Raw genomic sequence first — 27,475 nt, forward strand, 5'->3', positions numbered from 1 at the left:
CATCAAGTCACTTCAGACTCATGGCAACCCTATGAATGAAAGTCCTCCAAAATGTCCTATCTTTGACAGCCTTTCTCAGATCTTGCAAATTGAAGGCCGTGGCTTCCTTTATTGAGTCAATCCATCTCTTGTTGGGTCTTCCTCTTTTCCTGCTGCCCTCAACTTTTCCTAGTATGACTGTCTTTTCCAGTGACTCTTGTCGTCTCATGACATGACCAAAATACGACAGCCTCAGTTTAGTCATTTTAGCTTCTAGGGTCAGTTCAGGCTTCATAATACATATAGATTAAAAGCTAGATCAGATAACAGTAGATTATTAAACCAGTTGGTGCTATTTTTCATCACAGGAATCCATGGCAAGCCCGGGGAAGAGCGATCTGGGTCCCCAGTTATAATATACAGATTGAAATTATAAAGGAGGGGGGGAAAGGAGGCCAGCTGAGAAGGATATTGTAGCTGTCCTCAACAATAGTCCTGGTGGAATATCTCAGTCTTACAGGCCCAGAAAAACTGCGCAAGATCCCACAAGGCCCTGGTCTCACTAGAAAGAGAGTTCCACCAGCTTGGGGTCAGAGCCGAAAAAGCCCTGGCCCTGGGAGAGCACAGCTGGACATTTTTTGGGCCAGGGACCACCAGAAAGTTGGTATTTGCAAAGCGTATTGCTCTCGGGGAGGGGGGAACAGGAGGGACGGTCCTGAAGATACGATGGTCAAAACGAGTGTCTTGTGAGAAAGGGTACATGTGTTCTTCACTGATTTGAAAGCCAGGAGTGGGAGGAATAAAACCACAATTGCATATAATCAAATTAAATAACCACTTTAAGAATTCATAGAATCATAGAGTTGGAAGGGACCACCAGGGTCATCTAGCCCAACCCCTGCACAATGCAGGAAATTCACAACTACCTCCCCCACACTCCCAGCAACCCCTACTCCATGCCCAGAAGATTCCCAAGATGCCTTCCCTCTCATCATCTGCCTAAGGTCACAGAATCAGCATCGCTGACAGATGGCCATCTAACCTCTTCTTAAAAACCTCCAGGGAAGGAGAGCTTACCACCTCCTGAGGAAGCCTATTCCACTGAGGAACCACTCTGTTAGAAAATTCTTCCTAATTCACCTGATTGGGTTTATTTATTTATTTACTAAAGTTATACACCCTTCCTTCCTGCCCTCAGCTGTGACTTGATGGCACTTTCCATCACCACCACCAAGTGCACTGAAATAAACGTAAGCATGCATATAGACAATCAGTTAAAAATTTCTACGGTTTGTTTAAAAAGGGAGGAGGGAATGGTTCCTATTAATTTAGCAGAATGGATTTGAAGTAAACAGAAGCCTTTGCTGATATCAGTGTATTATCGTGATTGAGAAACTGTAACGGCATTGCAAAGACACTAGGGATGCCGACTAATTTTTTTCGGTATTGTTCAGGTTCGGGTTTATTGAACCTGAAAAGTTTTGGGAAAATCCAGAAACCAGCGTGGGTTTTCTTGAAGAGCCACCAAAAAGATCTGCACTACCAAGCCTGGCAGCATGGGTTTTTTTGAAGATCCACCCAGCCGCACTCCTGGGAGTCCTGAGAAGATGGGGTGAGTGTGGCTCTTTGATAAGATCCGTGCTGCCAAGCCTGGCAGCGTGGATCTTTTTGAAGATCCATCTGCTTGCCCTCCTGGGAGTCCCGAGAAAGCGGGCGGGTGGCTCTTTAAAAAGACCCGCACTGCCAGGCTTGCCAGCATGGATCTCAAGGAAGCTCCCCCGCCCGCCTCCCCAGGAGTGCCGGGGAGGCGGGTGATGGGAGTTTCCTTGAGATCCACACTGTTAAAGGAAGGTGGGAGAATCCCGAAGCCGGGAAAGCCGAATTTAGGCTTCGGGATTTTCCCGCCGTTTTTTGCTTTGGTCAATCCCGAACTGGGGAAAGCCGAATCAACGTTTATTCGGCTTTTTCCCAGTTCGGGATTGACCGAATCGACAGCCCTAAATGACACAGACAATCTCCCCAATGTGAAAATAATTAGGACCCAGGGATAAATCAGCAGAGATCCTGGGACTGACCTTGCATGAGAAGGAGGGTGTAAAATATCTGCAGTTTCTCTCCCATCATTCAGGAGTGCCACTGGACCATGCAAACGGTTGTTCATATGCAATATCCAGGAAGAAGATAATGAAACAGCATGGTTTGCAATTCCCCATGAGTTCTGCTCCAGCGACTGTACCATGAGGACAAGATTTCAGCTCTTGTTAAATTCTCTCCTTCTCTGTTGTAATCCCCTCATATTAGATATATTCGCAAAGAATAAGTCTAGCAACAGCAGTAAGCCACAGTAGCTAAAAACCGAACCTTCGTATTTTGAGACAGTTCATCTCTGAGTGCCGGAAGCTAGAAAGAGACTAACTAGGAATGGTTGTTGTAATAACTCCTTGCTTGTGAGCCTCTGAGAAGCATGTGGCTAGCCCTTGTTGAACTGGACAGACATTTGGATTTGATGCAGCAATGCAGTTCTTAAATTCTTATTGTTGATGAAAGAAATTCCATCTTTACTTATTTAGGGTTGCCATCCTCCCGGTGACACCTGGAAATCTCCCACTATTACAATTGATCTCCAGATGACCAAGCTCAGTTCCCCTGGAGAAAATGGCTCTTTTGGAGGTTGGACTCTATGGCATTATACCCTGCTGAGGTCCCTCCCTAAGCCCTCCCCTCCCCAGACTCCGCCCCTAAAATCTCCAGGTATTTCCCAACCAAGGGCTAGCAACTCTAGTATTTATTAGTACAATGAATGCAAGATTTGAGAAAGATCTGAACAGGGTCAAACAGGAGACCAGGATGTTGCGAGACATGAGAAGGTGGACAGTTATCCTCTTTACCCACAACCCCTAATAGTAACTCTTTCTGAGAACAGCTGTGTTATGTGTACCCGCCATTTAAAATTGTGTACAGTTCAAAGGTTCTAACCTTTTTTATTTATAAGGTTTGTATCCTGTACTTCTACTTAAAAAGCACTCAGGTCAATTTATGAAGAAAATAAAATATTAACAAATAAAAATAATTCAACTGACATACTAGGATAAAATGCATAGAATAAACAACAGGAGGGCAGCAACAATTAAAATCTTCACACAGCCCTTCCACCTCTGGCTTTAAAACCCTGAGACTATGGATACATCCTTGTGTGTGTAAAGTGCAGTCAAGTCGCAGCCGACTTATGGCGACCCCTTTTAGGGTTTTCATGGCAAGAGACTCTCAGAGGTGGTTTGCCAGTGCCTTCCTCTGCACAGCAACCCTGGTATTCCTTGGTGGTCTCCCATCCAAATGCTAACCAGGGCTGACCCTGCTTAGCTTCTGAGATCTGACCAGATCAGGCTAGCCTGGGCCATCTAGGTCAGGGCAGATACATCCTTAAATGTTGTTAAATAACTTATCCCATTTAACACGGACACAAAATGGCTGATATAACGGAGAAATAATCCTGAGCTGTATATATGTATTACAGAATACAGAACCTTTATTGGCATTTACAGTAACAAAACAAACAGGTAGTATATATGTATTATAGGGTTGCCAGATCCCTCTTCGCCACCGGCGGGAGATTTTGAGGGTGGAATCTGAGGAGGGCGGGGTTTGGGAAGGGGACTTCAATGCCATAGAGTCCAATTGCCAAAGCGGCCATTTTCTCCAGGTGAACGGATCTCTATAGGCTGGAGATCAGTTGTAATAGCAGGAGAGCTCCAGCTAGTACCTGGAGGTTGGCGACCCTAATGTATTATGATATTTCTGACCCGCCAGTGACGTCCCTACTTCTTATACATTTCTGTAATATATCAATGGAAGAACAGTTCTGATGCTGAATTTCTGTCTGCAAACAACTATGTACATTTGAATTGTTGACACTTTTCAGATTATTTTAACCCTGTTTTACCTTCACTAAAACAAAACCCTTTTTATATTGCCAGGTTTAAGATGAGGATATACAATACAAAATAAAGGAGTGGGCATCGTTTTCATCTGTCTGCCTATCTTTCTTTCTTACAGTGTATGCCAATTAAAGGTCTTGGATTTGTGCTGGGAGCCTACAAATGCATTTGCAAGGCCGGATTCTATCATCCCGAAATATTTTCAGTGAACAGCTTTCAGAGTAAGTGCCTTTGCTTGAGTTGGAAAGCGAGAGAGAGAACATTAATAATGCAAGATTCCTTTTTATCCTTGTCAGGGTTATACAGTATATTCCCAGTGGCCTGCGACTCTGGGATTATATAATCACTTAAGGAATTTTAGCCCTGTGGTTTGTCATCTGTGATACTCTGGAGAATCCCGTAAAACATACCTACTTTTAAGCAGATTTGATTTGTAAGTAAATATTAAAATATTTTCAAAATTCCCTAGAATCATAGAATCAGAATCATGGAGTTGGAAGGGACCACCAGGGTCATCTAGTCCAACCCCTCACAATACAGGGAATTCACAACTACCTCCCCCAGTGACCCCTACTCCATGCCCAAAAGGTGGCCAAGATGCCCTCCCTCTCATGATCTGCCTAAGGTCTCATAGAATCAGCATTGCTGACAGATGGCCATCTAGCCTCTGCTTAAAAACCTCCAGGGAAGGAGCGCTTACCACCTCCTGAGGAAGTCTGTTCTTCTGAGGAACCGCTCTAAGTGTTAGAAAAACAGTTTTCTGTTTTTCTACTAGGCACCTACACAAGACTGAAAGCATGTTCCTTTCCCTCTTTGAGAGTTAATATTTTTCTATTTTTTCCTTTGCATTCTGATTTTGTATTATAATGCTGTGTAAAATAGCTGCTGGATTTCTCAGTATGCAGACCTTCAGAAGTAAGGTTGCTATATTCCTGTTCCTCAAATTTGGGCAGCCGAATTGGCATATTATGCAAATAATTTTCTACCTATGCAAATCAAGCACTGCCCATTGTTGTGTTTCCCTTTGGCAACTGAGTTTGGAGGAGGGATGCGGGGAAAAGGGGCTGGCAATCAGATTGGGGGAAGGATAGAATTTGGGGTTAGGGAGGGAAGGGGAAAGTGTGGGGTTGACATCTACAGATTTATCTCAGGCACTGGAATGGCTGGGCTTTCTTAGAAATCTATGAGAGGGCATGACAACTCTCCTTTAAAATGGTTTATTTTTAGAAGCTGGTTAGTCTAAGAGCCAGAGCACACAAGCTTGCACATCATATTGCAGCTTTCCCTTGGCTAAGGCCGTCAGAAGAGTTCAAGCATAGCTCTGATTGACAAAGTGGGTGGTGATTTGGAAAGCGTTTCTTTTTCTTCTTGATGGCCAGTGCGTGCAAGATGGAAACAGAGCAGTATATCACTGCTTCCTTTATGTGTCAGTCATAGATTTGCCTTTCCTCAGTGACTAGAACGGCTGAAGATTGATTCTCATTAAATGACTAGGCACATTTTGCCTCCTATCTCTGGATCCACAAGGGCTAGTACCTTAATTGTTTGAGGCTAGGATTCTGAGCTAACCAGTATCAGATCAAATTTATTAATACGGTCGACTGACCAATCACGTGCCAATACATCAAAATTTCCAGACTCAATAGTTTTGCGCCGCAGAATCACACACTGCCTGTACATATAAAGGTGTAAGATCAATAAAAGCAACCCCTGGTTAAAATGATCATCTTAAAATTGATAAAATTGTAAAATATTCTAACAATCATTTTCTAATAAAGTTCTGCATATTTAATGGCACAGAACTTTGCCGTTTGGAGCGTAAGCTGAGGGTCTTCTCCTAATAGGAGCTTCTTTGCCAAAAGCTCAGCTGACTCTTCAGGGAATTTACCAAGTAGGGGGGGAATAAGCTTTGATCTAACGTCGTGGTAGAATGGGCAACATATCAGTGCATGCTCAATGGTTTCAATGTCCCCTGTTCCACACGGACATAACCTCTCTGATCTAGGGATCTTCTTATAATTCCCTTCTAAAACAGCCGTTGGTAGGGGAGCTAACCAGTATAGTATAGTGGTTAAGAGTGTTGAACCTGTGGAGACCTGGGTTCAATCTCTGTTCATTATGAAATTTACAGAATGGAAGTCACTGGCAGTGCCTAGAGTTATTGAAATCAATGGGCTCATAACTGAAGTCAGTCTGCGTAGGCTTGCCACATGGGTGACCTTGGGACAATAATGTTTCTCCGGTCTTCATATCTGGATCCCACAGTGGAAGTCCCATCGAGATGCAGCGCTTCTGGAAGTAAACTTGGCAGTGACGTAAACATGTCGCACATCACTGTGACCATGCCTGGCCACCGTTCCGAGCAGCCTGCTGGATTGGCGGGCAATTACCCACCAATTCCAGCAACCTAGGCCATACCTACTTTCTAAAACACTTGGCAGACACCAGGAAAGGTGTTGATGGTCACCATGCCATCCACAGGCACTGCGTTGGGGACCCCTGGTCTAGTCTGTCACCTCCACTGCAACATATAATAGGACAAAAGGGATCTTACTTGCTATATTGAAGAAAATGCTGATACTGAAACAAAGAAAGGAGGTTGTGAAGGTGGTAGCTGCCGCTGCATAACCTGAAGGTCTGTTTGTATTGCTATGCTGGCAAAGTCTGACAAGCGGAGTGATGGATCTGGACAGTATTAGAGTATAAAATGTTCTTAGAGCAAGAAAACACAAATGCAAAGAGAGAAAGAGAGAGACGAGAAGGCAAGGACTATCAACCCAAAATAAGAAGAGGGGAAAGGTCTTTTTTTCCTACTGAATCAGAAAATAGGATTTGGTGGGTCATGTTTAATTAATATAACTTGGACAGGTTTTGCTTCATGACAGTTCCGTGTTATTCTTCAGAGGCCAAAAGCGCTGTAACCAGAAACGTGGATTTCTGGTTCCTTCCTGTACGATGCAGTCCAGTTAGACTGGAGTTGGAGCAGAGCTTCATCGTTTCCGCCCGCGACGCTCTGTGAAATTTCCTCCGCCCGTTCGTTTGAGGAAAAGATTGTTTATCTAGCTGCCAGCTCGGCAAACCCAGCAAGGAATCTGAAAGTCAAGCTGTGCTCTTGCTTGCTCACCATCGTTAATAATCTAGATTTTTGCCGGCCAGATGCTCTCGCTGCTTAAAACTTTGCAAACCTTCTGCTTTCTGTGGGACTGCACAGTTGTAGGTCGAGGCAGAACTGAGAGGTAAGGGAGGGGAGCTGCTGAGATAGGAGGCCAGATGGAATTCTCTGAGCAGTTCTGTTCGTGATGCGAATGCTGGAAAGTAGCCCAATTCATTCTTTCTGAAGCACCGCTAGAGGCTCACTGGATGTAATTCCCACCGAAAGCAGTAAAAAAATGTCGTGTTGAAGGCCAAGCTGCCTCAAAGGGTGTAGGTCCTTGAAAGAGTGTTTGCACCATAGGGGCCAGGCAGATTATTGAACACATGAACACATGAAGCTGCCTTATACTGAATTGGACCCTTGGTCCATCAAAGTCAGTACTGTCTACTCAGACCATAGAATCATAGAATAGAATCATAGAGTTGGAAGGGACTACCAGGGTCATCTAGTCCAACCCCCTGCACAATGCAGGAAATCCACAACTATCTCCCCCACACTATCTCCCCAGTGACCCCTACTCCATGCCCAGAAGATGGCCAAGATGCCCTCCCTCTCATGAACTTCCTAAGGTTATAGAATCAGCATGGCCATCTCGAGGAAGTCTGTTCCTCTAAGGAACCGCTCTGTTAGTTAGTGACCGGCAGTGTTTCTCCAGGGTCTCAGGCAGAAATCTTTCACATCACCTATTTTCCTAGTCCCTTTAACTGGAGATGCTGGGGATTGAACCTGGGACCTTCTGCATGCAAAGCAGAGGCTCTACTACTGAGCCACAGCCCCTCCCCTGTTTATTGTGTTTACTTCATTTATACCTTGCCTCTCTCCCCAATGGGGCTCCCAAGCAACTAACGTTGTTCTCTTCTCCCCCATTGTATCCTCACCACAGCCCTGTGAGGTAGGGTGGGCTGAGAGGGTATGACTGGCCCAAGGTCACCAGCAATCTTCCGTGGCAGAGTGGGAATTTGAACCTGGTTCTCCTAGTCTGATGCTCCGACCGCTACACCCCACAAAGCAGAATCAGTCGTTTCAAACATGGGTGACAGGTCAGGAATGAAGGGGAAATGATAAGGACCAAGTACCAATAAGTGGGAAGTCACGTTTAGGAGGGAGGCCAATGACCTGCTAATAGCCTCTTCATAGGGAGCATACACTCTGTGTCTAAGGTTTCCAGCCTCGGGGGCGGGGGGGGGGCAGACTCGAGATCTCTTGGAATTACAGTTGATCTCCAGATGACATAGATCAGTTCCCCAGAGATAGGGTTGCCAACCTCCAGGTACCAGCTAGAGATCTCCTGCTATTTCAACTGATCTCCAGCCAATAGAGATCAGTTCACCTGGAGAAAATGCGCTTTGGTAATTGGTCTCTAGGCATTTAAGTCCCTCCCCTCCCCAAACCCTGCCCTCCTCAGGCTCCGCCCCCAAAATCAGGTATTTTCCTACCTGGAACTGGGAACCTTACCTGGAGATAATGGCTACTTCGGAGGCTAGACTGTATGGTACTATATGCAGCTGAGGTCCCTCCCCTCCCCAAACCCCACCCTCCCTAGGCTGCTTCCCCAAATCCCCAGGAATATCCTGTCTCGGAGTTGGCAGTTCTACCTGAGTCAGCAACAACACAATCACATGTGTGATTGTGTTAATTCCTGTGTGTGCAGTGCTGATTAGGATCAGAACCATGGTGCATATGGAGAAGGGGCTTCAGCGTTCTCCCTTTGCCATTATCCCATCCTGGTCTGAGTAGACAATACTGACTTTGATGGACCAAGGGTTTGATTCAGTATAAGGCAGCTTCATGTGTATGTGTAGGAACAGAAATACAAACTGTGCTGGAATATAGGTATGACCTGTAGCTTCCTCTAGCCCCTGGCCCCAAAGCATGTCCTTAGCCACAAGGATTACCTGGTACGTTGAGAAAAACAGATCCAAACGGAGAGAAAAATATTCCATCATACTCTAAAGAGGATGATTTCGTGTTATTTAAGCACAAATTTTATTTTGTACCGGGAGGGACATAATCCTATAGCACAGCGCTGCACAAGTGTTAATTAGGGAGGCCTGAATGTATTTGAAGCAAATGAACCAAGTAGGTTGGAGCCATTGTGGAATTAAACAATGACAAAAAAGCATCTGATTCAGCGTCTGTTCTATGAGTGTCAAAGGACTAACAGGCTCTGGTCAGCATGTGTGAATAATAGGAACTGTTGGTTCTCTCCCCTGCGGCTTTGATCTTGACACATTATCTATTCAGAGGGTAATTGTGTGTATTTCCCTCTTTCTAGTACAGCAATCCTGAGCTGAAAATATTGTTCTTTGCCTCTTATGTTGAACATTAATCTCTTTGGTGTTTAATCCTATTTTGTAGGATTATTTGATCCCGTTTTGTAAAATCGTACTTAAAAATAACAGAAAACCCTTCGAACCATTTCCTGAACTTAGGGTTCTTTTCTTTTCCGTTCAAAGGGTCTGGAAAGCTGAATCTTCATTCCTTTTTGTAAGTTACAACACAACATACTGATTTATCCAGGCCTCCATGTCCAATATCCTTTATAATACAGATGAATTTTTAAACTTTAACTTTAATTTCACACGCCCAAACCCAATACTTGCTTATTAGGTTGAACCTTTCACATGTGGAAATTTCACTACATGTACATAATATCGTGCATATTAAATTCAGAGTTCGGGGGCTGGATTTGCCATAGTGGCCACTGGGGCTTTTCTTGATGGGCCACCTCTCTTCCGTCCTCTGCATCTGGGCCCAGCCTGCCTAGCAGTTGAGTCTCGCAGGAAGGGTATGTTACTGCCTGGCTTGGTCGAGTCATGTGAGGAAAGCCTGGTATTACCCAGTTGACCTGTGATAGAATGGGGCCAGCTGGGCAGGCAAGTGGAAGACCACTGAGTCCAACTTCTTCATTAAAGTGCAACAGTCCCTCTTTTCTTCCTGCTGGCTCTTTCTCCCTCACTTCATTGAGGGTGAGGCCCTTTTCCAGGGCCGGTTTGGCCTCCAGTCCATCCTTGGGAGACTCCATAGCTCAGCAGTAGACTGCATGCATTGAAAAAGCAATTGAAACTGACAGAGAAGTAGGACCTCTTAGGCCATTTATGCTTGGTAATTAGCAGCACATGCCAGGCTGAAGTGCCCCACATATTTTTTTGAGTTTTTCACACTGAACAGTCATTCAGGAAGTGACTGTGAAGCCGGTGCATACCTGCTTTGCATTTCTTAAGAGCCCCTTTAATGCGACCTTTTGTGTTTGCTCCATCCCCGCATCGAAGAATCCCCTCAAGGAAGCATGCAAAATCACAGCCATGTATTAGCTATGCAAACGGCGGTTGCTAATGGAAAGAACAAAGGAGCAGGAGAGTGTGTGTGGGGGTGGAATTTCTCCTTTTGCGTCGGGACCGTGAATAGGCATTTTAAAGGTCGCATTTGAAAAAAGAGCTTTGAGCGAGCATCAAAATTGACCCTGCATAAATGGCCTTAGAGATCTGAAGAGCCACTGACAATCAGAGTCAACAGCATTGAGCTGGATAGGCTTAACGGTTTTATTTGGAATGAAGGTGCTCCTTATGAATAAAACTAGAGATCTGTACGTCTCAACATGTCAATCAGCACACTGGGTTGTATCCAACAACTGCCTTCCACCAAATCTTCCTATTATGGAAAGAAACTGCTTCCAATGGGGGAAAAATCTTTCTTTTTTTGGAGGTAGTTAGTACAAGAGAGTCATTGGGTCCAACTTGGTGGAAGGCAGTTTTTGGCACCCTCTAGGGAAAATGCCATGTGTAATGCAACACCAAGTATGCATTCCTGAATGAACTATGGTAAAGAATTCACTTGTGCAGGCTGCAACTCCCAAGATGTTTTAAATAACTGAACACTATTTAAAAAATAGGCATCCAAAAGTAGTTTTTACAACACTGCTAGGAAATGGCTGTCCTGACCTGGATGGCCCAGGCTAGCCTGATCTTGTCAGATCTCAGAAGCTAAGCAGGGTCAGCCCTGGTTAGTATTTGGATGGGAGACCACCAAGGAATACCAGGGTTGCTGTGCAGAGGAAGGCACTAGCAAACCACCTCTGTTAGTCTCTAGCCATGAAAACACCCCAAAAAAGGAGTCACCATAAGTCGGCTGCGACTTGACGGCACTTTACACACACACACAGGAAATGGCTCATAGCTGTAACTGAAATCCCTGCACAAAATTATTACAATGGTGACTTGGTATTTCATCACAATCCAATAAGGCCTCACACCTGTTCAACATACATCCCGTCTTTTTGCCCCAGATGCTGCTTTTACAGCCTCAGAAAAGTCAATAACAAGGGGAGGTTGGATATAGTAGGCTGGGTTATGAAAAAAATGAAGGCACTGAACAGGCGAGAAGGTTATCCTTGCACTGAATAAATTGAGTCCATTAAGCTCTTCAAGCTTGGAATCCTCACAGGTTTTTGAATAGGCATTAGGATTTAGGCCCTGACCTGGATGGCCCAGGATAGCCTGATCTTGTCAGAGTTCATAAAGATAAGCAGGATCAGCCTTGGTAAGTACTTGGATGGGAGATCTCCAAGGAAGTCCAGGGTTGCTATGCAGAGGCAGACAATGGCAAACCACCTCTTTTCATCTCTTGCCTTGAAACCCCATTGGGGTTGCCGTAAGTCAGCTGCGACTTGAAGGCACTTTCCACCTGTTAGGATTTAGAAGTAATTTAAGGTGTCACTGTTAGGGCAAATGTCTGAACAGGTGTAACCAGCGGCCTTCTCGTTCTTTGCTCTCAGCAGAGAGAGGAGCACTTCACATGTGCATCACTGGATGATTGCAACATCATGACGGCTTCTGTTTCTAGATGGGCCATCGAAGATCTGACATTACAGACAGAACTTCCATACAAACTCATATTACTGCAAATACAATGCTTTTTGGCTGTGCCAGCTTCGGTGGCTGCCATATTCATCTCCCAGTCTTCAAAGACTGAATAAATACATACGTGGGGGAGCAAGATCACAGGGGCAGACTTTGTGAATAGATCCTACCCACATGCAAATTTTCTGCATGATCAGGAGCCATGAATGTATGAAGAGCAAGGGGCAGATCCTGGCACCAGTCTTGCTCCCCCCCCCACCCGATGCCTTTACTCACCAGGAATATGTTGTCTGAACAGCAATATACAGACTACTGGAATTGCATGTAGGTCAGAGATGGGGCCTGTCACCTCAGTCCCTGTTTCCGCCTCTATGCACACGCATTCATTTATTCTTGATTACTGGTTCGAAAAGGGCTCTAGTAGTGCTAAGAAAGAGAGCCAACATGGTGTAGTGGTTAAGAGTGGCAGACTCTAATCCGAGCAGGGTTTCCCCACTAGGGTTGCCAACCTCCAGGTACTAGCTGGATATCACCCTCCTCAGGCTCTGCCCCAAAAACCTCCTGCCAGTGGCGAAGAGGGACCTGGCAACACTATTCCCCACTCCTGTACATGAAGCCTGCTGGGTGACCTTGGCCCAGTCACGGTTCTCTCAGAACTCTTTCACCCCATGCAGAGGCAGGCACCTCTGAATGTCTCTGGCCTTGAAAACCCTATGGGGTCGCCATAAGTCAGCTGTGACTTGACGGCGCATGCACAAACAGTGCTAAGAAATCAAACTCTCTCTCTCTCTCTCTCTCTCTCTCTCTCTCTCTCTCTCTCTCTCTCTCTCTGTGTGTGTGTGTGTGTGTGTGTGTGTGTGTCTGTGTGTCTCTGTGTGCAAACCAGCATGCTTTCTTTGGAGAGACCAAGCAAAGATCAAACATTGTTCCCCCCTCCACACATTTTCATGACAAAACTGTGGGACAAGAAGCAAATTTTCTGATGCAGAGTTTCAAAATTCAAAGTGGTTCTCTCCCTGTCCTTGGTGAATAAAGGGTAGTGAATTAAGAAGGAAACAAAGGATTCATGTAAGTGCAGGGCCTTAAGCAGTCCCTTTTGCCTCACCTCTCCCTAATGGCAGCTCTGCCTCAAAGTCATAAGGTTTGTTGCATGCAAAGGGAAACTGCAGGTCACAATAATGAGGGGGCTGGAGCAACGGCCCTATGTGGATTGTTTGAAACGCTTAGGGCTGTTTAGCTTGGAAAGAAGGTGGCTAAGGGGAGACATGATAGAGGTCTATAAAATTATGGATGGTGTGGAGAGAGTGGAGAAGCTTTTCTCCCTCTCTCAGAATACTAGAACGCGGGGTCATCTGCTGAAGCTGGAGGGCGAGAGATTCAAAACAGATAAAAGGAAGTATTTCTTCACACAACACATAGTTATTGGTTCTTGTAGGTTATCCGGGCCGTGGTTACACAGCCCGGATAACCTACAAGAACCAATGAACTCTGACCGTGAAAGCCTTCGACAATATTTTGAACACATAGTTAAATTGTGAAACTCCCTGCCCCAGGATGTGGTGATGGCTGCCAACTTGGAAGGCTTTAAGAGGGAAGTGGATATGTTCATGGAGGAGAGGGCTATCCATGGCTACTAGTCAAAATGAATACTAGTCATGATGCATACCTATTCTCTCCAGTATCAGAGGAGCCTGCCTATTATATTAGGTGCTGTGGAACACATGCAGGTTGCTGCTGCAGTTGTCTTGTTTGGGGGCTTCCTAGAGGCACCTGGTTGGCCGCTGTGTGAACAGACTGCTGGACTTGATGGGCCTTGGTCTGATCCAGCATGGCTCTTTTTATGTCCTTATGTCACCAGAAGGTGAGAAGAGTGGTATTTGCTCATTTATTTATTTGTTTTACTGCTTGAGTCAAACAGTAAACTTTCCTTCTTTCTTGTTTAACCTCCATGTACTTTTAGGGAAAGATTCAGCCAGCCGTTTTTCTGGAGGCGAGATGACTGAGGAAGTCTACACGTGCTTGCCCTGCAGGGAAGGATGTTCGTACTGTACAGACGATACTCCCTGCTATGCACAAGAAGACAAGTACTTACGACTTGCTATCATCTCATTCCAAACTTTCTGTATGCTGTTGGACTTCATAAGCATGCTACTGGTCTACCGTTTCCGCAAAGCAAAGGTAAACTCAGACAAATCTCCCTGGCTAACCTTCCTTCCTGTTAGATCGCAGATTGTCATGAACACATCTATGGTAGTGTGACCCAAATTTCCCATTAAGGAAAAAGCTCACAACCACTACAGTAAAAAAAAATAAGGATCTATGTAAGTATCTGAAGACGTAGCAGTTAGAGTGTTGGATTAGGATCTGGGAAGCCCTCTGGATGCAGGAAACTGGATTTTGGCTGGATGTTGGATATTTGAATGTGGATTTAAATGCGTTATTAATAGCTTTGATCAAGCTAATTATTTAGAGACATCTTTTACACCAGCTTCTCTAGAATGGTAGCAGTTAAGCATCTGGTGAATATGAAAGTGACAGTGTTCAGTTTGTGAACAATATCAGTGTCCCTCAAGAATATAAAGTTTTTCTCTGACATTTCTGCAGATTACTTCAATGTAGTATGCTTCCTAATTTCCCTTCTAGTAGTTTACACTGGTCTTTTATGCATGGCTGTTTCCCTCGCGGTCACTCCTCCGAGGACTTTGGGTCTTTATGTTGATTACGCATGCTGTTTCCAACCGCCAGAGGTCACCTCGCTCTCCCCCCTGTGTTTCCCTGCGTTTTGCCTGCGTTTTCAAATTCAAGATAAAGCAGGTCTCTGAAAATGCAGGCAAAACACAGGGGGAAAAAGAAGAAGAGTTGGTTTTTATATGCCAACTTTCTCTACCATTTAAGGGAGACTCAAACCGGCTTACAATCACCTTCCCTTCCCCTCCCCTCACAACAGGCACCTTGTGAGGTGTCGTAGTCAGCAGGGACCAGGACGCTGAACAGACAGAGCTCCCGGATGAGTTGGCAGCAGAGGCAGAGGCTGGGCCCTCTACCTCCTCGGAAGTTAGCAAATGGTCTCTATCAAAGGCTGAAGCCCCCACTCCTAGTATGAGTAATGAGGAGGAGAGACAGCTGCAGCTGGTAGAATCACCCCTGTCTGTAGCTAGGCTGAGGGAAAGACTATGCAAAGATTTAGACACCCACCGCAGGAATGCACGGGAGTATAGGCGAACACAAAGCCCTGAATACGACAGGAGCCCGGCTAGGTAATTAGTGGGGCAAAGGAGTGCACCACCAGAGAACCACATATTCCGGGCTGTTGGGAGGTTTCTCTGTGGAAGCAACGATTCAGTTTCCCGACTGCTTTGCATCCACTTCGGCTTCTGACCCTTTCTCCGACCGGCTTGAATTCCTGGAACTCCGACCCTTGGCTTGATTCACGACTCTTCTTCTGGACACGTTTGGACTCCTGTTTTGATCTCCACTGACTTGGACCGCACGACTATCCAGCCTCCTAGTCCCGCCCGGGACCTGACATGAGGTAGGTGGGGCTGACAGCGCTCTGACAGAGCTGTGACTTGGCCAAGGTCACCCAGCTGGCTTCGTGTTTAGGAGTGGGGAAACCAACCCGGTTCACCAGATTAGCCTCCGCCACTCATGTGGAGGAGTGGGGAATCAAACCCAGTTCTCCAGATCAGACTCCACCACTCCAAACCACCGCTCTTAACCATTACACCACGCTGGCAGGAGAAGAGAGAGGTGACCTCTGACAGTCAGAAATGGCATGCATAACCAACACAAAGACCTGAAGTGTTGGGGGGGGGGGTGACCATGAGTGTAACAGCCATGCATAAAAGACCACTATCATTTCTGATCATGGCAAGACAGCTGCCTGATGCAAACTCACAGGTAATATACATGGCATGAAGCCTGTGCTTTTGAGAATGTGTACAGACAAACAGGATGCCAGAGACAGAGAGAGTCTATTAAGAGGCAATCAGCGGCTTTGTGCTATAAATAACATCACATTCTTTCTAGAAAGTTATTTGTGGAGGTCTCCAATCATGCAGTTTGGAAGACTGTCAGATTCCTGTTCTAGGAATGGAATCTCTGCTTGTGGTGACTAACGGGCATCTGTATGTCTGATTCGACTGCACAGTTTCTTACATCTTACCCCTGGGTAGGAGCTAAGGCATCTCATTAAAGCCAGTACAGGTAATGAAATCACTTTTGCGACCATTACTGAATCTCAGATGATGTTTTTCCCCCTTGTTTTGGGTTTTACACGGTCAGAATGGTTTAAATTTACATTTGGATGAAAAACTTATTTTTGAGGAAAGTTCCATATTTTGATTCTTCATGTTAGGATAAAACCAGATGTGAGCGATCTGGGTTTGGTAGAAATTCAGCCTAACATGTTGCAGGAATAAAGTAGAGGAGAGGAGAATCATATATGCTGCCTTAAGATCATTGGAGGAAGTACTGGGATAAAAATATGATAGAAAATATAGAGGGTGTTTTTTTTTTTTTGTCATCTGTGCAGCTTTTGAGGTCTGAGCTTTCTTATTTAGCTGTGTGATGTTTGAAGGATAAACTTCCTAAACAATTTCCTTTCTGAATTTAAAAATAGGCAGTTCTGGGAGTCCATAATTCTTGAAATTCTGCAGAATTCTTTGAAGTAGGGGGGTGTTTGCCTGGTTCACATTTTGCGTTCTAGGCAAGTTATCATTATATCTAATTTTCAACATAGCTCCATCTGTGGATACTTAAATCCAGAGACTGGGACCATGCACAAATCAGCCAGATATTTCAGGTTTGCAGAAAAAATCTTGAAATTAATACATTGGGAGGTTAACCCCCTTCAAAAATAATAGAAGCAACACCTATAGCTTTAAGAAACAAATGGCCTATCAGTGGCCATTAGGGGATTGCTAGGCAGCCACAACTGTATTGTCAAATTTTAAGCCTTAATTTTGTGTCAGTAAAAGGCAGGAAGAAATGGCTGTTTTCACAAGTGTTTGCCCCATCCTGCAGTCAGGTTAATGAATTAATGCTGTACTATCTGTATTTCTTGGAATTCCAAATGCAAGTCTCTGCCCTCTCTGTATGCTGCTGTTTCCCCACTCTGCCCTTTCTGCATTTGCCCATCTTCTTTGCCCTTGTCTTGTGCAAACCTAAGAATGGGGCATTGGACTATGGATCTGTTAAAAAAAAAAAAGCTTATAATAGTGCCACACAGATGGGAGCTCTCTCCAAAACAGCCACTGAATCCATTGCCCAGCCATCCCTGAAATGAATTGGATCAAATTGGGTTTCATTAACTAACAGCTGATTCTCAGCTCCCCCTACCCCTTAGTTCTGGTTTATCTAACTACTGGGCTGCCCAAATGCTGTTGCACCCTGGCTCCAAGCCCAGGGTGGCGTTCCTGCTACCCCAGCTTTTCCTAGCACAGCACATCCATCACCCTCCCCCCCCTTGCTGAGACACAGCTGGTGGAGTTCACACCCTGGGGGTGCATCCCCTTTCATGAGATGCCTCAAGGTGCTTGCCAAAACTTAAGCAAACAACCTGTACTATTCCTGTGTACACCAAGGGCTCACCAGTCCTCAGTGTTACCATTTTCAAGAGCAGCACTGTGAAACAGGTGGGAAAAGACCCTTCCAGTAGCCAATCCAGAAGAGTCCGAAAAATTCCTGCTTGGCCTGGAGGTAACTGGCTAGTCCCACAATGCTTCAATAAAGGGCGGGTGGGAAGAAAGCTTCCAGCATTGAATGTTGCCTGCTAAGGGGTGGAGCACGGATTTAAAACCCATTCCATACATGTCCTCTGATTGGATGAGCCTAAGAGGCTTCCACAGCTCCTCCCCAGGATTTTGGTATGTTCCTTTTATGGTAGAGAAGATGAGGCACCCACCAGCTTCCTTGTCAAAGTGGGGTGGGGATTGGTTATGTGCATAAAATAACTTCACGCATTATGAACATTTTCTCATAGAATGAGTAACCGGAGAAGTTAATGTGTACATAAAATACATGCAAATAAATTTGTTCAGTGTATTGCTGTTCAAATTAATAGCTGCAATCACATCCTCCTGTAAAAAGAAAGACTTTTTCTAAAGCTTTCCTAAGCAATGGCGGCACAATCAATGGACTCCAACAGAGTCTGTATTGGCTATTTTCCTGTCAGCTTCCTCAATGAAACCCGTGGCAGGAATCCTTTGCATTAGCTTCAGCAGTCTTGTTGCCTCTGGTATGGTGCGTGTTAAAATTCTTTGCATTTGTTGAGATCTTGATACATGTGTTTGCTGCAATTGCAGTTTACGTTCCTGATCTAATTGTATATTAGTTCCATAATCCCATTACAGAAAAGGCGTCGTGTTTAATAGCCTGATGGTAACTTAGCTGAAGAGCTCTCTCCAGTTTTACTTCATTATGGTAATATTACGGACTTCTAATGACTGTCTTAAATAATGGATACCATTAGGGAAACATGAATTAAAGTTTTCCTCTCAATATTCTGTGGGAAACAAAGACATTTTTTAAATAAAAAAAAAAACAGTGAACGGTTCTTTGCTTTGGTCTTTGATAAATGAATGTGTGTGCTTTCCTTATACGTCCACAAACATATACAATGAGACTCAGTTTTGTTGCCAACTGGCAGGAGATTTAGGGGGCGGTGCCAGGGGGAGGAGCTCAATGGAGATGAGATGCCATAGAGAGTCTGCCCTCCAAAACTGTCATTTTCTCCAGTGGAACAGACCTCTGTAATAAGTTGTAATTGTTATTGGTTAAATAATAATAAAAAAAGACCTGCAGGGATGACATAAACTTCATATCCACAGTTGGAAGAGACAGTGGAAAAGACCCTCCTCTGGGCCCAACTCCCCTGATCTAGATGGCTCAGGTTTGCCTGATCGTATCAGATCTCAGAAACTAAGCATGGTCGACCCTGGCAAGTATTTGGATGGGAGACTTCCAAGGAATACCAGGGGCATGACGTGGAGGCAGGCAATGGTAAACTACATCTGAACATTTCTTGCCTTTAAAACCCCACCAGGGGTTGCCATAGGGTTGCCAACCTCCAGATACTAGCTGGAGATCTCCTGCTATTACAACTAATCTACAGCCAATAGAGATCAGTTCACCTGGAGAAAATGGCCGCTTCGGCAATTGGATTCTATGGCATTGAAGTCCCTCCCCTCCCCAAACCCCGCCCTCCTCAGGCTCTGCCCCAAAAACCTCCCGCCAGTGGTGAAGAGGGACCTGCAAACCCTAGGTCACCATAAGTCAGCTGTGACTTGATGGTAAAAAAAAAAAGGGGGGGAACAAGCCAAACCTCAGTGATGGCAGGTTCTTGTAGCATATGGATCTTAGATCCTAGGAAGCTCTAAAGTTCAAAACCAGAACCGTGAATGGAGCCCCCAAACAAATAGGGAACCAGTGATGTTGGAATAGCACTGGCATTAGATAGTTGGGCATCCCTTGCAACTGCTTAGGCATCAACTGAAGCATATTACTGTATAATGTGGGTGTTATCAGGCCGTGTGGCTAGATCAGCTTTCTCCAGTAAAAGCAACAGCTGGCAAACCTGCCTTAGCTGGAAAAAAAAGGTGTTCCAAACAACTTCTGACATATGCTCGTACAAGGACATTGTGGAGTCCAGAAGTACCCCCAAGCTGTGAATCCGATCTTTCAGAAGGGATGTAATTCCAGCCAGAATATACAAAACACCTATTCCCAGATCAGCTTTATTCCCCACCCACGGCACTTCCATCTTCTCTGAATTAAGTTTCGATTAATCCACAGTGAGGATGTTTCATTGTTTCCAGATACTGGTAAATTAAGTCTGTTGCCTCCATAGGTTTAGATGGCAAGGAGAGATGGAGCAGTGGGTTGTCGGTGTACTGGTGCCACCGTGCTGCAGAGCTCCAGATGATGGCTTCAAGGGTCTTCATATAGATGTTAAAAATCCTCCCAGGCCGGTGCTTCCTAAGCAATCCAGAATGGTACCACAGTTGATAGTACCGAAGGCCACAGAAGTCCTGGAGGACAAACAGGGACACATTTTCTTTCCCCTAGCATAGGTTATCTAATAAGGGGGCTAAGATGATGGGATGGATCCAGACTAAGTCGACACTTTCCACCGATTCCCTCTTCCTGTTGCAGACTCCCCTCTACTTTCATTCCTCACGGTCCCGATCCCTGCCATCCCTCAGGGGCAGCATTTCATGGAGATTAGTGGGATGGAGTGGGAAGGGGAGGCAGGAAAATTTCATTCTGCCATTGGAGAATCTAGTCTGGATCCAACCCAGTATTTAGTCCATAGAACTATAAACACTTATATGGGAGAACTCCTTTTTGCCCTGACAGAATGTGAGCATAATATGAAGCAATTAGTGTGGCGGTTAAGAATCTGAGTTGTGAACATCTGCTTAGAATGTCCTGCTGCCGGGTACTTGGTAGGCGATCTTTGACAAACTACCATGTCTCATCCTCAGCCTTCCTATCTATTATATGGGGATAATCATACTGACATTACACACAATTTTTTTAAAAAAGAACTCAGATGATATATACGAGTTCCACTGGAAAATTAAGTTCTATATAAGTGCTACTTATTACTATTATGAAACTTGACCAGGATGCTTTGTCAAGGGGAACAGTCACCGTTAAAGGGTTCTGGTGCATTCCACACATTAAAAAGAACAATAATATTTTGTGCAGAAAGAGAAGTAATTACCAGGTAATTATGACCGACGCATGCTGAGAGTTGTGTCAGATAATATTTTAATGAATTATCATTTTGTGTTTAAAAACCTTCTTAACTAATGGGCACGCATTACTAAATAAAAAGCTTGGCAGGACTAAAATGTTGCTTTGTTTGTAGTTTGCTACTCGTCTCATTCTGCATGATAGGTCTGTAGTTTCTAGAAGCTGTAGTCTTAATAAGTCTTGTGTGCTCCAGCACTGTGTGAAAAAATCCAACGTTTCTGCCCTGTCACTACTGTGGTGTCATCTAGAAAACATGTTTGCTGAACCCTATTCTGCCAGTCTCATGTTGTTGTATATTCAGTCGAGCGCCTGAATTCTTCAGCATAATCTGTCTCTTCTGCAGCGCTCAGAGTTTCATTCATTTACCCATTTGTCAGACATCACTAGAGCTCAGGGAGGCTACAATATAAAATGCACACGTAACGTCCAAATATATAAGCATCATCTTCCAACATTCTTACTCAGTCCAACAACGTTCTCTTAAACTCTAGTGCAGCAAACTCACTTAGGTAGCTTGTGAGCTACTAGAAGCTTACCAGATGCTGCAGTTTGTGCATCCCCTAGAAAACCCAGAAGAAGATCTGCTCTAGGCTTTTTTAAAAAAAGACTTTTTTGTAGGATTTTATTGTGTGCTTCTTGGCTGATATCTTCATTTCTGGTGCTCTTCCTCGTCCGCGTTCGGTTTCTAGGACAGAGCAAAACTCGATAACAGGTTGGGGAGGGAAGCAGCTTGGAAATATTTTTCAGTATTCAGAAGTAGCTCTCATTAAAGCAAAGGTTGACCGTCTTTGCACGGCTAATAAATAGCATGTTTTTTGTGCAGAAGTTCTTAGGTTCACTTTCCGTTGAAAATAGTGTTGTGTAACAAGTGCTGAGATAGTCCTTTCTCTGCCTGCCAACCTGGAGAGCTGCTCCAGTCAGACTATACCATATTGAGTTAAATGGATCAATGACCTGACATGGTTGAAGGGAGCTTCATTTTTTCATATATGTTCAACCTAAGGAAGGGCTATATAGAAATGAGCGGTCTTCATCCTTGATGGCAGAGGTCAGGCCATACCAAAGAGTGAATATGCTGGGAACATTACACTGGGCAACCAGCAGGATAGGTAGCCTGGTCTCATCCAACAGTTATCCCTGTGCATTGCCTAGTGGTTAGAATGCCAGACTAGGACATGGGACAACTGGGTTCAGATCCCCGGTGTACCCTGGAAGCCCACCAGGTGACTTTGGGCCCCTCCCATTTTCTCAATCTACCCTATCTCACAGGGTTAGGGTTGCCAGGTCCCTCTTCTCCACTGGCGGGAGGTTTTTGGGGTGGAGCCTGAGGAGGGCGGGGTTTGGGGAGGGGAGGGACTTCAATGCCATAGTGTCCAATTGCCAAAGTAGCCATCTTCTCCAAGTGAACTGATCTCAATCGCCTGGAGATCAGTTATAATAGCAGGAGGTCTCCAGCTAATACCTGGAGGTTGGCAACCCTATACAGGGATATTGTTCCAGGGATAAAGTGGAGGAGGGGAGAATGATGTGATAAGATAATTTGGGTCCCCATTAAAGTGAAAAGTAGGGTTTTTTAAAAACCCCCGAAGAAGTCTACCTCCACTCTCACACACTGCCTATCATCATGATAGACGTTTATTAGTTGCCTCCAGAGCGCTGTTGTAGGAAGTGGAGTCATTCAAACTTTTTCACTTTGGGCTTAGTTATGTTGGTATGTGTTTGATGGGCGAGTTTGTGGAAAAAAGATGGAACTCTATTAGTATCTGCCCCTAAATTACTCTAGAAAATAACAAATGTATAGGGCTCGATAAGATGGGAGATCACTTGCAGTGCAATCATAAGCTGAGTTATATCCTTCTAAATCCATCAAAGTCATTGCTCTAAGAAAAGTGTAACTCTGCTTAGGATGACCCGGGTAGTAACTATTCCCACCCCCCTCCCCGAGAGCCCTACTATAAGGCACGCAGAGGTTGAGTGCCTCAGGTTAGGTTTGAGCAGATTGGTAAAGGGCATTCATCGGTAAAAGGCAAAATCCAGGCAAAATTAAGCAGGTTTTTTTGTTTTGTTGGCAGGGAGATATGGTAGTAAAATGCTGTGGCAGGACATGGATCTGTTTAATATCGCTTTGAGTGTGGGACGTATATAGATTTATCCATGAGGATTAGAAGTGTCTGCGTCCCCCGTTAATATAGCAATTCTTCAACTGGCTTTAAAGAAAAGCATAACTTTGTTTCACAGAAGATCATATCAAAAAGTCATTTTAAAAAAACCAAAACTTATACTCTCTCAATCGTTAAGGGAAAACATCTGTAAAATGATGTATAGATGGTATTTAACGCCTAAAAAGTTGGCAATGACCTACAAATCTTTGTCCCCGAAATGCTGGAAATGTAACAATGAAATAGGCTCATTTCATCATATGTGGTGGACTTGTGACAAAGCAAAAAAAATTTGGGACATGATTTATTATGAAATAAGGCTAATTATTCAGAATAATGTACCTAAAACACCTGAGATGATGTTACTCAGTATGATACCGGACTCGGAGATCATTTTTAATATATGCCACCACTGCTGCAAGATTAGTATATGCAGCTAAATGGAAGTCACCGGATATTCCGGACAAAATAGACTGGATACGAAAAATGTTAGAATTGGCGGAGATGGCAAAACTCACGGCATTGATAAACCAAAAAGACAATATACAATATACAATTTTTGGGTGAATGGGAGGCATGGAGGGTTTACTGTGAAATGAACTTCAAATGGGGAAACTTGAAGGATACTGTCGAAGGCTTTCAAGGTCAGAGTTCATTGGTTCTTGTATGTTCTCCGGGCTGTGTGTCCGTGGTCTTGGTATTTTCTTTCCTGACGTTTCGCCAGCAGCTGTGGCAGGCAGTCCACAATAGCCATGCAGATTAGCCTTGGATTTCACACATTAACAGATCACTTCAGGATACAAACATGTATATACGGTCATTTTTGCTAATTGTTTTGTGCCCCACATATAGACAGGACATACATCAATATGTCATGTGTGAAGCAATCCATTCACCCTTTCTCTCTGATTAGGGTTTTCAGGTCCCTCTTTGCCACTGGTGGGAGGTTTTTGGGGTGGAGCCTGAGGAGGGTGGGGTTTTGGGAGGGGAGGGACTTCAATGCCATAGAGTCCAATTGCCAAAGTGGCCATTTTCTCCAGGTGAACTGATCTCTATTGGCTGGAAATCAGTTGTGATAGCGGGAGATCGCCAGCTACTACCTGGAGGTTGGCCACCCTATCTCAGATGCATGGATGGAAGGGAAAGCTCAAGCTTTGTGGAATTCTACAGAATGGGATAATTCCCTTCCACTGGTCAGAACTTTTTTCTAGGACAAGAACTTTGGGGATTTGTATACTAACAGCTCACTTGTAACTTTTTAAAGAAATGGCAGGGATCATGTTTTGTGAAGCAGGGGAAAGGGAGAAGGAATTTTAACCCTTTTGAGTTGTTATTCCCTGTTCCTTCCCTCAAGCCATACCCATTTCCTGGTTCCTTGCCTAAACAGGTCTTCGCTTGTGAAGCCATCATCCCTCCCAGTCACAACCCAATAAACCTTATTAGCCTGTTTCCCAAAGGTTCTTCCATTTTGATTGCTATTCCATTGGAATAGAATACACCAGGTTGGATGCTAAATAATTTCTCCTATACATTTTTATCCTCGCTGCACACATTTTGGAAACTCAAATGCCTTGATTTTGTGTATCAACGTGACAAAATTCAGTGCTAATGAATTTTGCCGTTTTCCCGACAGCCAAAGGCTATGGATATTTGAAGCGTGTGTATGCTTCTTTTTAACTTTTACTTTTGTTGTTATCTGATGCAGCTCAGCCAACTACAAACTTTTATGATTTCCCTTGGGCAAATAATCATTACTTACTTATAATCATCCAGCTAGTGCCTAGGAGAGACTGGACACAGTCCAAATCTGTGTACTTAGGCGAGCCTCATTCATTTCAGTAGGGTTTGTTCGGGAAAGGTTCCCAGCAGATTGCGCCTACCGCCTTCTAGTTTTTTTGAAACCATTTAGTGCTGATTTTGAAAAGGAAAAACCACTGTTACTTAATAGGAAGTCTGGGCTTGTGGTTATTTGATTCAAAGCCTATAGATATTGGGAATCTAACCTATAAACAATGCCAGAACCATTTTATTATGGTGTGATGTGGCTCTATGTATTAACACTTAGCCACACATGCGGCGGTAATGTTGTACCAAATTGACACACAGTTTGGTTGCACGATGCCCATTTATTTCATTTAAGGTAAGAACTTTTTCTTATTGTATAGTCCCAGATTATGATTTTTAAAATAAGGCCATGTGTGCTACTGGTTAATAGAGTTGGACTCCAACCAGGAACCACCCAGCTTCAAATCCCCACTCATCTGTAGGGTTGCCAACCTCCAGGTACTAGCTGGAGATCACCCGCTATTACAACTGATCTCCAGCTGATGGAGATCAATTCACCTGGAGAAAATGGCTGCTTTGGCAATTGGACTCTATGGCATTGCAGTCCCTCCCCTCCCTAAACCCCGCCCTCCTCAGGCTCCACCCCGAAAACCTCCTGCCGGTGGCAAAGAAGGACCTGGCAACCCCACTCATCCAAGAAGTTCACTTGGTAACCTTGGGCCAGTCACCATTTCTTGGCCTAATCTACTTCCCAGAGTTGTTGTGAGGAGAAAATGCAGGAGTGGGAATAGGGCTGTAGCAAGGGTTTCCCACTGGGTGGGTCCACCCTGTTTCCAGTAGAGCTTTAAAGGAATGAATGGAAAATCTGAGGTTTCCTTATAACTGAAATAAAACTACTAAGTGTTGTCTTCAACGGCAACCCCATGGAGAAAGCTTTGCAGAAACCTCAACGCATAAAATTGCCAGCCATACTTACCTTGTTTGAACTCCTTTGGTAACGTGTGAGGCAAGCTCCTGATTGGATCACCTTGATATTTCCTGGCAAAGCTTATCTTGAACATGGCACCATGATGAGCAGCTTTGTGCTTTTATAGTACCTGCTTAAAGCCAAACTATACATTACACTTTTTTCCACTTGTTTACGCTCATTTTCCTGTGTTCCCCGCTGCTCCACAGCAGCTGTAGGGAACTGCTTCTAAATAAAAGAGAAGAGCCCAAACGGGCTCAGAGCGGGGCCATGGAGGGAAGAAGGGCTTCTGCCTCCCCTCCCAGCAGTTTTCTTAAGCAAAAATCACGATGGTGGGAGTGAGTTATTTTGCCAATGTTCTGCTCCACGTGAAGTAGCTTTGCACAAGGAGCAGCAAAACTGGTGACATAGCTCCCCTCCAGTGAAGTTTTCACAAAAGCCCTTCCTCCCCTTCGGCTGCTATGGAGAACAAGTGGGGAGGGGCTGTGGCTCAGTGGTAGAGCATCTGCTTGGCATGCAGAAGGTCCCAGATCCAACGTAACGGCGTCCCGGGAGGCATTCCCATTAGGCGGCCTCCTGAGCCGTTTCGGCTTCGGAACGCCCCCTTTTATTTTTTGTGAGATACGCCACCTTTTAGGCGGCATATCTCCTGTGCAACCCTATGAGGGTTGCATGGTTTTTTGTGCCGGGCAGAGGTTTCGGTGGTGCTGCTAGTTTGCCTCCTAAGCCCGGCGCAGGCATTCTTCTCAGGAATGTGCTGTCAGTGGAACAGGCTTCCTCGGGAGGTGGTAAGCTCTCCTTCCCTGGAGGTTTTTAAGAAAAGGCTAGATAGCCATCTGTCAGCAATGCAGATTCTATGACTTTAGGCAGATCATGAGAGGGAGGGCATCTTGGCCATCTTCTGGGCATGGAGTAGGGGTCACTGGGGGTGTGTGGGATGGTAGTTGTGAAATTCCTGTTGGACTAGATGACCCTGGTGGTCTCTTCCAACTCTATGATTCTGTGATAACATGGAAGTATTTTCACATTATTTATGAAAAGCTTCATTACACCAAAGAGGTTGCTTGTTTTTTCAGCCTTTGGGAAAGCAGTGCCCAAAGACAGCTGTACCATTTCAGCAAAGAGATATTTAATGATTCTCTAGGGTGGAAGAAATGCAGCTTTTATTTCCTGGCACAAGAAGCAGTTGAGTAATCCCAGCAGAAATAACAGAGTGACGACGAGTGTGCATTGATCAGCAGGGAATGCCTATTCCTCCAGGTTCTGTTTTCTCCTGACCACTTCTTACACACTGTTTGAGGCCGCGCTGATATTCCGGTGATTATATATCACGAAGGAAAAGAAGCGGTAGGAACTAATAGGCTCCCAATTAGCTTTCTGAGCATTATGTACATTTCAAAATGCCAATAGTCATGTTCTCTTGATTGCTACAAGCCAAAGCAATAAAAATGAATGAAAGGAAATGAGGAAGGCATGCTGCATCTTTCAACAGCACATGGTTGCACTCCCTCCCCCCCCCAAAAAAAAAATTCAGGCATTTAAAAAAGGGCAGTACAATATTAATGAGGTGCAATTTCTGTGATTTTTCTTTTGTTTTTTACTGTGATGAACTGGCTGTTTCAGCCACTAGACTGCTTTCTATAGGTTAGGAGACTGAAGAATTCATTGAAGGAGAGTTGCTAATTTAACAGCAGCTCTTCATTTCTGCAGTGTGCTTATTCCATGTTTAGGAGAATAGAAACATATATCTTAAGTGTTTCGCTAAACCATCGATAATGAGATACTTCAAGCTTTATTTAAATGTCCTGATTATTGATTACAAAGAAGGCAACTGGTTATTGAAAATCCCTTAATAGGTCAACAGCTGTGATTGGAAC

The 27,475-nt window shown here is 44.5% G+C and overlaps 1 protein-coding gene across 1 annotated transcript in view; it reads left to right on the top strand.

Annotated features, from left to right (window-relative positions):
• GPR158 (G protein-coupled receptor 158) overlaps positions 1-27,475 on the top strand; it is a 158,702-nt gene that overhangs the window by 88,150 nt on the left and 43,077 nt on the right. Inside the window, exons 3-4 of the mRNA XM_056857477.1 lie at positions 4,033-4,135; positions 13,888-14,105. Of these exons, the coding sequence (XP_056713455.1) occupies positions 4,033-4,135; positions 13,888-14,105 (321 nt within the window). The remainder of the gene's footprint in view (positions 1-4,032; positions 4,136-13,887; positions 14,106-27,475) is intronic.

The sequence above is a fragment of the Euleptes europaea genome, chromosome 11 (assembly GCF_029931775.1).
Source record: "Euleptes europaea isolate rEulEur1 chromosome 11, rEulEur1.hap1, whole genome shotgun sequence".
Classification (NCBI taxonomy): Eukaryota; Metazoa; Chordata; class Lepidosauria; order Squamata; family Sphaerodactylidae; genus Euleptes; species Euleptes europaea.